At 36.2% G+C, this 14579-nt stretch overlaps 1 protein-coding gene across 1 annotated transcript in view; it reads left to right on the forward strand.

Annotated features, from left to right (window-relative positions):
- DNAH12 (dynein axonemal heavy chain 12) overlaps window positions 1–14579 on the forward strand; it is a 305069-nt gene that overhangs the window by 221386 nt on the left and 69104 nt on the right. The window contains exons 52-55 of the mRNA XM_053600535.1: window positions 2397–2537; window positions 5357–5598; window positions 7167–7314; window positions 7608–7753. Of these exons, the coding sequence (XP_053456510.1) occupies window positions 2397–2537; window positions 5357–5598; window positions 7167–7314; window positions 7608–7753 (677 nt within the window). The remainder of the gene's footprint in view (window positions 1–2396; window positions 2538–5356; window positions 5599–7166; window positions 7315–7607; window positions 7754–14579) is intronic.

Here is a 14579-nt window from a genome sequence, read left to right on the forward strand (position 1 = left end):
TGAGCTATGATCAGGCTTCTGCACTCTAACCTCCATAATGGAGTGAGACCCTGTCTCGTGGTGGGAGGAAGAAAGAGAGAGAGAGGTATTTAATAAAAACCTGGTTTTAGTAGATTATTGACTTGAAAGACTTCTCTAAATGTCTTCTTGTGGTAAGTAGTTTTTTGGTACTAATAAATCTGATACACATATTTATGTATAGTTAAAAAATAATACATTCTTTTCCATTCAAATTTGTATTAATTAATGTTTTTTTTTCTTTTTTTTTATTAAATCATAACTGTATACATTGATATGATCATGGGGCATCATACACTCGCTTCATAAACCATTTGACACATTTTTATCACAGTGGTTAACATAGCCTTTCTGGCGTTATCTCAGTTACTGTGCCAAAACATTTACATTCTACATTTACCAAGTTTCGCAAATACTCCTGTAAGATGCACCACAGGTGTGATCCCACCGATCCCCCTCCTTCTACCCACCCCCCTCTTCCCACTTCCCCCTATTGTTAAGTTGTAGCTGGGTTATAGCTTTCATGTGAGAGTCCCAAATTAGTTTCATAGTAGGGCTGTGTACATTGGGTACTTTTTCTTCCATTCTTGGGATACTTTACTAAGAAGAATATGTTCCAGCTCCATCCATGTAAACATGAAAGAGGTAAAGTCTCCATCTTTCTTTAAGGCTGCATAGTATTCCATGGTATACATATACCACAATTTATTAATCCATTCATGGATCGATGGGCACTTGGGCTTTTTCCATGACTTAGCTATTATGAATTGGGCTGCAATAAACATTATGGTACAAATATCTTTGTTATGTTGTGATTTTTGGTCTTCTGGGTATATGCCCAGCAGAGGAATTACAGGATTGAATGGCAGATCTATTTTTAGATCTCTGAGTGTTCTCCATATATCTTTCCAAAAGGAATGTATTAATTTGCATTCCCACCAGCAGTGCAGAAGTGTTCCCTTTTCTCCGCATCCACGCCAACATCTCTGGTCTTGAGATTTTGTGATATAGGCTAGTCTCATTGGAGTTAGATGATATCTCAAAGTAGTTTTGATTTGCATTTCTCTGATGATTAAAGATGATGAGCATTTTTTCATATGTCTGAAGGCCTTGCGCCTGTCTTCTTCAGAGAAGTTTCTCTTCAAATCCCTTGCCCAGCCTGCAATGGGATCCCTTGTTTTTTTCTTGCTGATGCGTTTGAGTTCTCTGTGGATTCTGGTTATTAAACCTTTGTCAGAGATATACCCTGCAAATATCTTCTCCCATTCTGAGGGCTGTCTGCTTGCTCTGCTTACTGTGTTCTTAGCTGTGCAGAAGCTTTTTAGTTTGATCAAGTCCCAGTAGTGTATTTTTGAAGCTGCTTCAATTGCCCGGGGGGTTCCTCATGAAATACTCACCCAGACCAATTTCTTCAAGGGTTTTCCCTGCATTCTCCTCTAGTATTTTTATAGTTTCATGTTTTAAGTTTAAATCTTTAATCCAATGAGAGTCTATCTTAGTTAATGGTGAAAGGTGTGGGTCCAATTTCAGTCTTCTGCAGGTTGCCAGCCAGTTCACCCAGCACCATTTGTTAAATAGGGAATCTTTTCCCCACTGAATGTTTTTAATTGGCTTGTCAAAAATCAAATAGCGGTAAGTAGCTGGATTCATCTCTTGGTTCTCTATTCTGTTCCAGATATCTACTTCTCTGTTTTTGTGCCAATACCATGCTGTTTTGATCACTATCGATTTGTAGTAAAGTCTGAGGTCTGGTAGTGTGATTCCTCCTGTTTTGTTTTTGTTTCTGAGTAATGTCTTGGCTATTCGAGGTTTTTTCTGATTCCATATAAAACGTGTATTAATTAATGTTCATGGACCTCGAATTCAGCTAATTTGCAACAAAGACACAAAACCAAATATTTTTAATTTAGAAATATTAAAAAAGACAAATAATTGTTTAATTGTTCTTTTCCCTTGTGAACATTGCAATTGAGAGCAATGTTCACAAGGGAAAAGTCTTTCAATATTTTTTGAAAGAAACAGCTTGCCTCAGGCCAGGTATGGTGGCTCACACCTGTAATCCCAGTACTTTGGGAGGCCAAGGCCAGAGAATTTCTTGGGGCTAGGAATTTAAGACCAGCCTGGGCAACATCTCTTCCAAAAAAATTTTAAAACAAACAAAATTGTCCTTCAATAACTGTAATAAATTCGCATATTTTGCTCACAAATATGACTTGTGTTTAGGCTACAATTACATTTATTTTTAAATTGGGTGAAATATTGATTTGGTTCTTGAAGACAGCATACCTTTTTTCTACAATTGATTTTATTATATATAGTTTCATCTTATGATCATGTGATCTATATTGAAATTTTAAATCTAAATCTTTATTGTATAGGTGACTGTTATGCAGAAGATTCGTGGTGAATATTTAACAAACCCTGAATTTGACCCCCCTAAAGTTGCAAAAGCTTCTTCTGCAGCTGAGGGTCTCTGTAAGTGGATCATGGCTATGGAGGTGTATGACAGAGTTGCAAAGGTATTTTAAAGATTAACACATTGATTTTCTGCTATAATATTCTCAGAAATTAAGATCTATGCACATATTTACTAGTTAAGAAGTTTCTCAAAGGGACCCCAGGAAGAAGTTGTGCTGCTGCAGCATGTCATCACATATTGGTTGCATACCTAGTAGATAGAGAGAATATGTGATTGTGACATAAGCTGGGTGGGGCTGGGGTTGGTGGTCCTGCTGTAGGAGCAGGGATGATCAGTGGAATTGGCCAGATTGACTTATCGTTATAGGGACCTAGGGCAAAGAATTAGAATTTGATGAGGAATAAGAGAAGCAAAGAAAAATCTATAACATCAAGGGCAAAGTGACATATTAAAAAGTTGATTAAAAGGATCAGAAGTGAGAAGATCCACTAGAGTTAAGAAGTAGAACATAAAAAGATCCCCCAAAGAAATGGCATGTGTTGATAGGGAACCTTTTATGAAGTACCCACTGTGGCCAAGTTCCTGACCAGAGAATGGTTAAGAGCATTTCATAAATTTGGTTAGCAAAGTACCAGGGAGACACAGATCTTCCTCTTTGTAGATTACAGAACTCTACATGGGGAATATAAATAAAAAGGCAGATGAAAATATGTGGTGGCATGTGTTTAAGACAAGTGCAGAGACTAGAATGAATAATTGGGCTGTGAATATTGGTAAGATATTCCTAAATGAGATATATTGCCTGTAGAACATGTGCCTGTAGAAAGGTAGGGACTCAGTTTCAGGAGGGTAGATCTATATAAACCTGTTATTTTATCTTGATGTTTTTCCATTCAGCATTAGCATGAACCAGTGTGAAAGAGAACAAACCAGAGTGGGAATGGTGCGGAATGAGAGAAAATATACAAGAGACAAGGATGGGATTGGGAGGTCTGCAGCCAATGCCAAAATACAAAATCAGCTTATTTTATAGTATCTCAGCAGGATTGTGTATGAGGAAGTAGTATAGACAAAAAACATATTTTTGGTCTTACAATACAATTGGAAAATGTAAATAACTTTATTAAAAAAAATCACTCTGTTAATGGTTTCTACTGCATAACATCATTAACATATGTTAAAGATAAGAAATAAAAGGGGGCAGCACCCGTAAGTCAGTGGGTAGGGTGCTGGCCACATACACTGAGGCTGGCATGTTCGAGCTTGGCCTGGACCTGCTAAACAACAATGACAACTGCAACCAAAAAAAAAAAGTAGCTGGGCGTTGTGGCAGGTTCCTGTAGTCCCAGGTACTTGGGAGGCTGAGGCAAGAGAATCACTTAAGCTCAGGAATTTGAGGTTGCTGTGAGCTGTGATGCCCCGGCACTCTACCAAGGGTGACATAGTAAGACACCGTCTCAAAAATAAAAAATAAAAAAGAAAAGAAAAGAAATAAAAGAGAAGGATAGCATTGTTTTCTGCATAGTTTGTAAAGGTTAACTAGGTAAAGAAAGAGATACATGACTTCTAGCAAAACATCTAAGAAGGAGAAAAATGTTGTTTTAAGAGGAGGAAAAACATGTTGACTCGGCAGGAGGAAAGCAGCCGGAGGTCATTCCCTGAACATCTCCAGGCCATGGGGGCCCTGCCACCTCCCAGCCTGCTCTCCACAGAGCATCTTGTCCCATGACACAGTAGTCTCATGGCAGCTCTGTTAGCTCTCTACTCAGCTAACTTCCACATGTCCCACAAGGCATGTGAAATCTAGATTGTTTCTACAAAACAGAGAAGCCAAGGTTCCCCTTCCCTCGCTATCCCTCCACACTGCCATTTCTAATTCTGATGCAGCTGCCCCATCTTGATACAGGAGGGTAAAGGAGAGATATCCACTAATGTCTCCTCTGAAGTCACAAGTAGAAAAGGGAGCGTCCCACTTTCTGTGTACTTATTCAACACATCTTCCTTCAGGATTTCAGCCCAGGGGAAAGAAAGCAAGACATTTGGTGCCTGATACCTTGCTCTCTTCCTCTTTGCTTTCAGCTTCATTCATGAGAATTACCAGAGGTTTAGGTCTTCCCTCTTTCCAACTGGTACAGGCTTTCTTTGGTGACTGTCTATAGTCTTTGTACCAAGAGTTTAGAGTACACACAATGATCCAGTTGACCAAATCCCAATCTTGATATGCTAATGGGCATAACAAAAGAACAACTTTAGAAAACTTATTTTCTCTCAACAAAGTGTGGCTTTTCAAGATTTGTTGAAGAAAATTCAATTTTGGTACTGAAACTGAACATCAAGGTTTTCTTTCTTTGTATTCTGCCACTACCACCACAGTCTTGTTCTAGGAAGGCAGACGTATGCTTTGGTCTGACTGTGAAGAAGTTCGACAACTAGGAAAGAAAAAAATGCTGCCAACACCAAAAACATTCATGTATTTAAACATATTATTTGTTACCTGTTTTTTTTTTTTTTTTGGCCGGGGCTGGGTTTGAACCCGCCACCTCCGGCACCCTACTCCTTGAGCCACAGGCGCCGACCCTGTTACCTGTTTTCTTTGTTTTTTTTTTTTTTTCAACAGTTGGGTGACACCTTATTATTATTTTGAGACATCTTGTTATATGTTGTGACGTTTTTGCTACATATTGTAACATTTGGTTAGTCCAGAATAATTTATCTATTTTATAGGTAATAGTTTGCTAGTTCAGATGATTTATATATTTTATAAAATAAGATAGGTGTATTTTACTTTATTTGTATGTAAAAGAAGGGTTATTTTCTGTAATTTATTAGAATGAATTTCTAATCCATGATATCTATAAAGCAATTACATAATTTCAGTTTCATATAGTATACACATCTGCTTACCTTGTTCCCAAACAGGTAGTGGCTCCAAAGAAAGCTCGATTAGCAGAAGCTCAGAAGTCTTTAGCTGAGACAATGGAGGTTTTGAATGGGAAGAGAGCAGAACTGGCAGAAGTAGAACATCATTTGGAAAATTTACAAAAGACATTTCTTGATAAAACAGAGGAAAAGGCTGCTTTAGAAGATCAAGTGAAACTCTGTGCTAAGAAACTTGAAAGAGCCTCACAGCTAATTGGAGGACTGGGTGGAGAAAAATCAAGGTCAGATTTCTACTCATTTTAGCAAGATTTAAGAATTTTAGGCTTGAATATGTGACCCACTTTGGGCATTTATTATGATTACAATGGCTGGCTGAAAATGCAGAACATTCTATAAGGAACTAGTCGGGCATCTACACATAGAAATATCAACTTCCAGGACGGTGTTTGCAACTTGTTTTCAAATGATTAAGAGAAGAAAAAGGAGGCAAATAATAACAATTTTTGAATATAAGTGGTAAGTATGTAGTTGTTTGTTATATGACTCTTTCCAAGGTATGTTCAACATTTTTTGCAATGTTTGGGGGAAGTTGTGGATATATGGCTTACTTGGTTGAATTTTTTTTTTTTCAAAGGGGATATAACTGACCTGATCTACAAAACCAGGAAGTTTATTTTAATATGTTAAAGGTGAAGTCCTACAAAAAATGCTTAGTATTTTAATAATGACAAGAAGATTGTCATTCATATAACAAATATATATGTTATGGCATATTAGAGGTAGAAGGGATCAAACCTCTTCATTTTACAGATAAACAAGTACCCCAATTTTATATTAGATCCTTAAATATGAAATGTCCAGTTTTGAATCAGAAGCTTAGTGTAGTATATATCAAACAACAAACAATACTATTAAACTATTGACTCAGTTTTGCCATTTTTCACATGTAATATACAGTGTAGAAACGGTGCACATTTATGTCATGACAGCAAAGAAAGCCTTTGAGACTATTTCTCTTCTGACCCTCATGTAACACATTAAATGCCATGTAAGTTGTATTTAACTCATGTTAGTTTTGAGCCTAGGGGCTCATGAAGCATATGTAACTCACACATCTCTACCTTGAGAGCTACATAATAAAACACCTTGGCTTCAAGGAAAAAATTATTTTCTAGTGTAGCAGTCAATGTGTTAATTCATGCAGAACCCATCTATCCAGCTTCTTTACCTTGCTGATGGTCCAGTATTGTTGGAATAATAACACCAAACCTTGCTGCTAATTCACACATCAGTTGAGATGAATTCACTTCTACTACACCTTTTAGCTCATCATTGTATACCTTAGTCTCATGTTGCCCAAGTGGTTCATTTTCAAGAATAAAATCACCAGAACAGAACTTCTCAAACTGTTGACATACTGTGCACTCATTAGCTACATGCTTCCCAAATACTTCATTGGTATTTCAAGCTATCTGTGCTGCATTGGTTTCACAATGGAACTCATATTCAAAATTAACATGAATTTTGACTTACCCATGGTTTCTTAAAAAATTGCTCTAAAAAGAAAAATTTGAAAGATAATTACAAGCCAAAATGTGCATTTGAAAGATGAAGATTTACATTCACAATAAAACAAAAACAAAACAAACAAGCAAACAAACAAGGGAAAAAATGTCAAAGTGAAATGTCAGAGATATCAATTACCAAACTTAGTACTTAAGGACATTTCTTACTTAATAACCTAATAGCTTTCTGTTATAGAATTGGACTAGAAGCCCCTTGCCACTTCAATTACTGTCTTTTAACATACTCTCATGTGAGTATGTTTTGCCTCTGGTTTATCTTATAGATGGGCTCAAGCTGCAGATGACCTTCAGATAACATATGAAAATTTAACTGGTGATGTCTTGGTATCTGCAGGAGTAATAGCTTACCTTGGTGCTTTCACTTCTGGCTTTCGACAAACATGTACCAAAGATTGGAGCATGCTATGCAAGGTAGTGGTTTTATATTTTGTACGTTTATTTTAGAATACTCGAAGTATGTTTTGGGATATGTTGGGGGAAAGAATAATAATAAGGACAGAGAAAAGAAGAAATAACTAAAAATATGGAATTTTTCTTTTTCTGCTTCTTGTTTGATCAGTAAAATACTTCTACAATCCAACTTTTAATTCTCTTTTTTCCTTTCCCTAATTTATTAAATAATATCTAGTGACAATTAAATCAACATTTTAATTTAAAAAATTCAATTAGCAAGAAAACATCAGATTTTTATTTATTTCTTACAGGAGAAAAAAATTCCATGTTCAGAAGAGTTCTTGTTGAGTAAGACCTTGGGTGATCCAGTAAAGATTAGAGCTTGGAATATTGCTGGATTACCAACAGATACATTTTCCATAGATAATGGAGTGATTGTTAATAACTCTAGGCGTTGGTAAGAAACATAAAGTATTTACTTTTTTCCATTGTTTTATTTGAAAGTTTTCAAATATATAGAAAAGTTCAAAGAATTTTACAATAAGCACCATATAGCTACCACCTCCTAAATTATAGAATTAAAATTTTATTATTATTTCTGCTTTATCACACACGTATCTGTCCATCCCTTTATCAAACTGTCAAACTATCTTTTATGCATCTTGTGTAAATTGCAGACATAGGGATAACTTCCCTCCAAATACTTAAGCATTCATATCATTAACTAAAGTTCAATATTTATTTGTTTTTTTCTTTTCAGTTAAAATTTATATACAATGAAATAAATGAGCTTAAATATACCATTCAATGAGTTCTAACAAAAGTATACACCTGCATGACTCAGACCTCTGTCAAGATACAGAACATGATTACTGCCCAGGCAATTCCGTTATGTCCCTTTCCAGTATGTCTCTGCCCTTACCCCACCATAGGAAATCATTGTTCTGATATTTTATACTACAGGTTGGTTTTGCTTAAGTTAGTTTTACATGAGTTATTTCTATAATTGTATGTAAATTAAATCATACTGTTTGTACTCTTTACTAAGCCTTCTTCCATTCAGCATAATGTTTTTTGAGATTCATCCTTGTTATTGCATGCCATGGTACTTTGTTGCTATGTTTTGTTGCTAAGTAATATGCCATTGCATGAATATATCACTGTTTATGTTTTCTCCTATTGATGGATATCCTGGCTGTTTCTAGGTATTTTATCTTAACTAGGTATTTCTCCCTATTTTCAAGATGCTATCACTTGATAATTTGTACAATTTCAGGGATAGCTTTTTCAACTGCTATCACTGGTAGTCTGATAACTATAAAAAATTTCAAATGGACTTTATTATTATCCTTTTATCTCTACCACTTTGGAAAACCTTGGAAAATTATTCTCTTCTGAGAAATAGTTTTCTATGATGGTTATTGCCATCTAATTTTAAAAGTTTCTTCATGTGACTGTATTTCAAACATATTATAATGGATACTGTCAAACTCTTACATTCACCAGGTACTATGCTAAGCGCCCTATATCCCCACAACATCCTGTTAGTTAGATATTATTATTATGCTATTTTACAGACAAGGAAATTGAGGCCCAGAATGGTTCAGCAATTTCAAATTCAGTAAGATAACTGAACTAATAAGTGGTAGAATCAGAATTTGAAGCCAAGCAATCTAACTTTCGACTCCTTGCTCTTAATTACTATGCTAGAGTGAAATGTGCAGTAAAATATTACACTCTCTGCCCTTACAATTATAACAGAAATTTCATTCTTCTTTTAGAATGAGATAAATTAAATATATAAGAAAATCTAACATCTCAAAAATTTGAATTATATTCTTTGGAAACTTTACTGGAAACTTAAAAACATACATCTAAATCTCCTTTATATTGATAGTATTGTTTCAATAAAATAAGGATATATGTAATCATATTTTTATTGGTTTTCCATGCAAATTTTTACTTGATAGTGAACATCCTTAGGCAATGAGCAAAATTTAATATAATCTGAAAAAAGTATATTTTAGCTACTAAAGAATGTATTCTATTTTAAAGCAAAGACTACTCTATTTAACAGAACATTATACCCATGATTAATTCTATTTTAGGACCCATTTCCATGCACTTGGTGACCATTCATATTTTAAAAATCATAGTATAGAAAATGCCATTGGAATATCTGTAACCCTTAACTGATATTCAGAGAAACCAGCGGTATCAGGATAGAATATAATTTGAAGAAAACAATCTGCCATTTTTGGCAGAAAGCTGTTTTAGTGAAGTGACATTCCAATGAAGTTACCCTTTCTACCTATTACTTTTGGACTGCCTGGTCAGCAGGCCCTGGACTGGATAAGTTTGGGAAGATGAGCCTTCATCAGAAGACCCAGACTCCACTTTTTAGCAGTTGGGCCCAGTGTGATCACCTGTCATCTGTGATCACCTTCTTGACACCAATATGAATGGGGCTGGGCACAGGGTTCAAGTTTGTCATCTTAACACTTCAAGCAGGCAGGAGATTGCTTGGATCTAGGACTTTAGGACCAGCCTGGGCAACATAGTAAGACTCCATCTCTACAAATTTTAAAAAATTAGCCAGGTAAGGTGGTACATGCCTGCTACTCAGGAGGCTGAGGAAGGAGGATCCCTTGAGCCTAGGAATTCAAGGTTACAATGAGCTGTGATCTGGCTGCTGCACTCTAGCCTGGGTGATGGAGCAAGACCCTATCTCTAAAATAAATTTTTAAATAAAAAAAAATAATAATTGCTCTCAAAGGCATAGTCTCCTCTCTGTGCTTTCTTATAGCAAAACCTAGTAGCCCATCTTTTCTTTTTAACCCTTAACATAGTTGAAAGTGAAGAATCAAAAGAGGCTAGTAGGCCTCTAGAAGGTAAAAATAAGAAACTGTTGGCAATTGAGGCAATTCTCATTTTCTTTTTCTCTCTCTGAGCCAGTAGAACTTATTTTCTGTGCTGTTCTCTGTGCAGCTGCTTCTGTAGTCTGTCTCTAAAGATATGTATGCTGGCTCTGTTCCCCGTGCACATAACCACTCACTAAAGAAGTCTTGGTTTGGGGCAGTGCTTGTGGCTCAAAAGAGTAGGGCGCCGGCTCCATATACTGGAGGTGGTGGGTTCAAACCCAGCCCCAGCCCCAGCCAAAAACTGCAAAAAAAAAAAAGAAGTCTTGGTTCGTGAGTTCAAAAAAAACTCATAAATTGAGTAATATAGATTAACTAGAGCCATCAGGTCCAAATTCTTTCTTTCTTTTTTTTTTTTGAAACAGAGTAGAGTGAGTAGAGTGCCGTGGTGTCATAGCTCAACGGCAACTCCTAGGCTCTTGCCTCAGCCTCCTGAATAGCTGAGACTATAGGTGCCGGCCACAATGTCTCAGCTAGTTTTTCTATTTTTAGTAGAGACAGGGTTGTGCTCTTGCTCAGGCTGGTCTTGAACTCCTGAACTCAAGCAATCCACCTGCCTCAGCCTCCCAGAGAGCTAGGATTACAGGTACGAGCCATCATGCCTGGCCCATGGAGTCCAAATTCTTATTTCTGTGAAGAAAATCTGTGTGGTCTAGCTTGGGACGAATATCTATCCTAGGTCTAGTGACATATCACTAGGAGTCAAGCCATTACAGTAACAAATGTGGGTATTGGAGGCCAGGAGTGTAGTTCTCAGAAAAAAAGTTTGTGAGCTTAGAAAGCACTGCACTTTTCTACAGAGTTAGCATAGTGTTGCTTTCTTCTGTTTGCATTTTTAGACAACAATGAAAGGCAAAAATCTGATTATATATTTTTTATAATGATAGACGTTTACTACAGAACTGTTTATTGAGTTATACATCATTTCCTCACTGATTTGTAATGTTACCTTTGCTCCTTTCATGTTTTTTTTTTTTTTTAGTGAGGACTTGAGAATAAGCCTGAAAAGACTGTTTTCCCTTTTACTTTTAATCAGAGTATTTAGATCTTTTACATTTAATGGAATTATTTAGCTTTAAACCTACCATCTTGGTAGCCTTTTCTGTTCGTCTCCTGTGGTTTTTGTTCCTTTTATTTTCTTTTTCTACTAGAATTTGGATCCCTTGAACTTGTTTACAATTCCATTTTATCTCCGCTATTGGCTCATTGGTTACATACTCCCTACTTTTAGTGTTTGCTTTAGTATTTACAGCATTCATCTCTAGTTTATTCCTGAATGCCTTCCAATAATTTTATACTACCACACATACAATATAAGAATCTTCCAAGAATATAATTCTAATATCTCTTATGTCCTGTGCTATTGTGTATTTCACTTCTTCACATACAATAAATCCCATAATATATTGTTACAACTGTTGCTGTAGACAGTAATTTATCATTTATTTATTTATTTATTTATTTTTATTAAACCATAGCTGTGTACATTAGTATGATCATGGGCACCATACACTTGGTTCATAGATCGTTTGACACATTTTCATCACATTAGTTAACATAGCTTTTGTAGCATTTTCTTAGTTATTTTGCTAAGACCTTTACATTCCACATTTACTAGGATTCACATATAACTTTGTAAGATGCACCGCAGGTGTAATCCCATTAATCCTCCTCCCTCCCCCTCCCTCCTCCCTCCCTCCCCTCCTTTTCCCCTTTCTCCCTATTCTTAGGTTGTAACTGGGTTATAGCTTTCATTTGAAGGTCCTACATTAGTTTCATAATAAGGGTGAGTACATTGGGTACTTTTTCTTCCATTCTTGAGAGACTTTACTAAGAAGAATATGTTCCAGCTCCATCCATGTAAACATGAAAGAGGTAAAGTCTCCATCTTTCTTTAAGGCTGCGTAATATTCCATGGTGTACATATACCACAATTTATTAATCCATTCGTGGATCAATGGGCACTTGGGCTTTTTCCATGACTTAGCAATTATGAATAGGGCTGCAATAAATATTCTGATACAAATATCTTTGTTATGGTGTGATTTTTGGTCTTCTGGGTATATGCCCAGTAGGGGGATTACAGGATTGAATGGCAGATCTATTTTTAGATCTCTAAGTGTTCTCCATATCTCTTTCCAAAAGGAATGTATTAATTTGCATTCCCACCAGCAGTGTAAAAGTTTTCCCTTTCTCCACATCCTCGCCAAAATCTCTGGTCTTGGGATTTTGTGATATAGGCTAGTCTCACTGGAGTTAGATGATATTGCAAAGTAGTTTTGATTTGCATTTCTCTGCTGATTAAAGATGATTAAAGATGATGAGCATTTTTTCATATGTCTGAAGGCCGTGCGCCTGTCTTCTTCAGAGAAGTTTCTCTTCAAGTCCCTTGCCCAGCCTGCGATGGGATCCCTTGTTCTTTTCTTGCTAATGCGTTTGAGTTCTCTGTGGATTCTGGTTATTAAACCTTTGTCGGAGACATAACCTGCAAATATCTTCTCCCATTCTAAGGGCTGTTTGCTTGCTTTATTTACTGTGTTCTTGGCTGTGCAGAAGCTTTTTAGTTTGATCAAGTCCCAATAGTGTATTTTTGAAGCAGCTTCAATTGCCCAGGGGGTCCTTCTCATAAAAAACTCGCCCAACCCAATTTCTTCAAGGGTTTTCCCTACACTCTCTTCTAGTATTTTTATAGTTTCATGTCTTAGGTTTAAATCTTTCATCCAGTAAGAGTCTATCTTAGTTAATGGTGAGAGGTGTGGGTCCAGTTTCAGTCTTCTGCAGGTTGCCAACCACTTCACCGAGCACCATTTGTTAAATAGGGAATCTTTTCCCCACTGAATGTTTTTAATTGGCTTGTCAAAGATTAAATAATGGTAAGTAGCTGGATTCATCTCTTGGTTCTCTATTCTGTTCCAGACATCTACTTCTCTGTTTTTGTGCCAGTACCATGCTGTTTTGATCACTATCGATTTGTAGTATAGTGTGAGGTCTGGTAGCGTGATTCCTCCTGCTTTGTTTTTATTTCTGAGTAAATAGTCTTGGCTATTCGAGGTTTTTTCTGATTCCATATAAAACGAAGTATTATTTTTTTCAAGATCTTTAAAGTATGACAATGGAGCTTTAATGGGGATTGCGTTGAAATTATATATTGCTTTGGGTAGTATGGACATTTTAACAATGTTGATTCTTCCCAACCATGAGCATGGTATATTTTTCCATTTGTTAACATTCTCAGCTATCTCTTTTCTTAGAATTTCATAGTTCTCTTTATATAGATCTTTCACGTCCTTTGTTAGATAAACTCCCAAGTATTTCATCTTCTTTGGTACTACTGTGAATGGGATAGAGTCCTTAACTGTTTTTTCAACTTGACTATTGTTGGTATATATAAAGGCTACCGATTTATGAATGTTGATTTTGTAACCTGAGACACTGCTGTATTCCTTAATCACTTCTAAGAGTTTTGTAGTAGAGTCCCTAGTATTTTCCAGATATACAATCATATCATCTGCGAAGAGCGAAAGTTTGATCTCTTCTGACCCTATGTGTATACCCTTGATCACCTTTTCTTCCCTAATTGTGGTGGCTAAAACTTCCATTACAATGTTAAAGAGCAATGGAGACAATGGGCAGCCTTGTCTGGTTCCAGATCTAAGTGGAAATGATTCCAATTTAACTCCATTGAATATGATATTGACTGTGGGTTTGCTGTAGATGGCCTCTATCAGTTTAAGAAATGTCCCTTCTATACCAATTTTCTTAAGTGTTCTGATCATGACTGGATGTTGGATGTTATCAAAAGCTTTTTCTGCATCAATTGAGAGAATCATATGGTCTTTGTTTTTTAATTTGTTTATGTGCTGTATTACATTTATAGATTTACGTATATTGAACCAGCCTTGAGACCCTGGGATAAAACCGACTTGGTCATGATGTATGATTTGTTTGATATGTTGCTGGATTCTGTTTGTTAGAATCTTGTTGAATACTTTTGCATCTATATTCATTAGTGATATTGGTCTATAATTTTCTTTTCTTGTTGGGTCTTTTCTTGGTTTGGGGATCAGGGTGATGTTTGCTTCATAGAATGTGTTGGGTAGTCTTCCTTCTTTTTCTACCTTTTGGAACAGGTTGAGTAGTATAGGTACTAATTCCTCTTTAAAGGTTTGGTAGAATTCTGACGTGAAACCATCTGGTCCCGGGCTTTTCTTTTTGGGGAGATTTTGTATGGTTGATGATATTTCTGAACTTGATATGGGCCTGTTCAACATTTCCACTTGTTTTTGATTAAGTCTTGGAAGGTGACGTGCTTCCAAGTAACGGTCAATTTCCTTTAGATTTTCGTATTTCTGAGAGTAAAGTTTC

This window comes from Nycticebus coucang, chromosome 8 (assembly GCF_027406575.1).
Source record: "Nycticebus coucang isolate mNycCou1 chromosome 8, mNycCou1.pri, whole genome shotgun sequence".
NCBI classification, from domain to species: domain Eukaryota; kingdom Metazoa; phylum Chordata; class Mammalia; order Primates; family Lorisidae; genus Nycticebus; species Nycticebus coucang.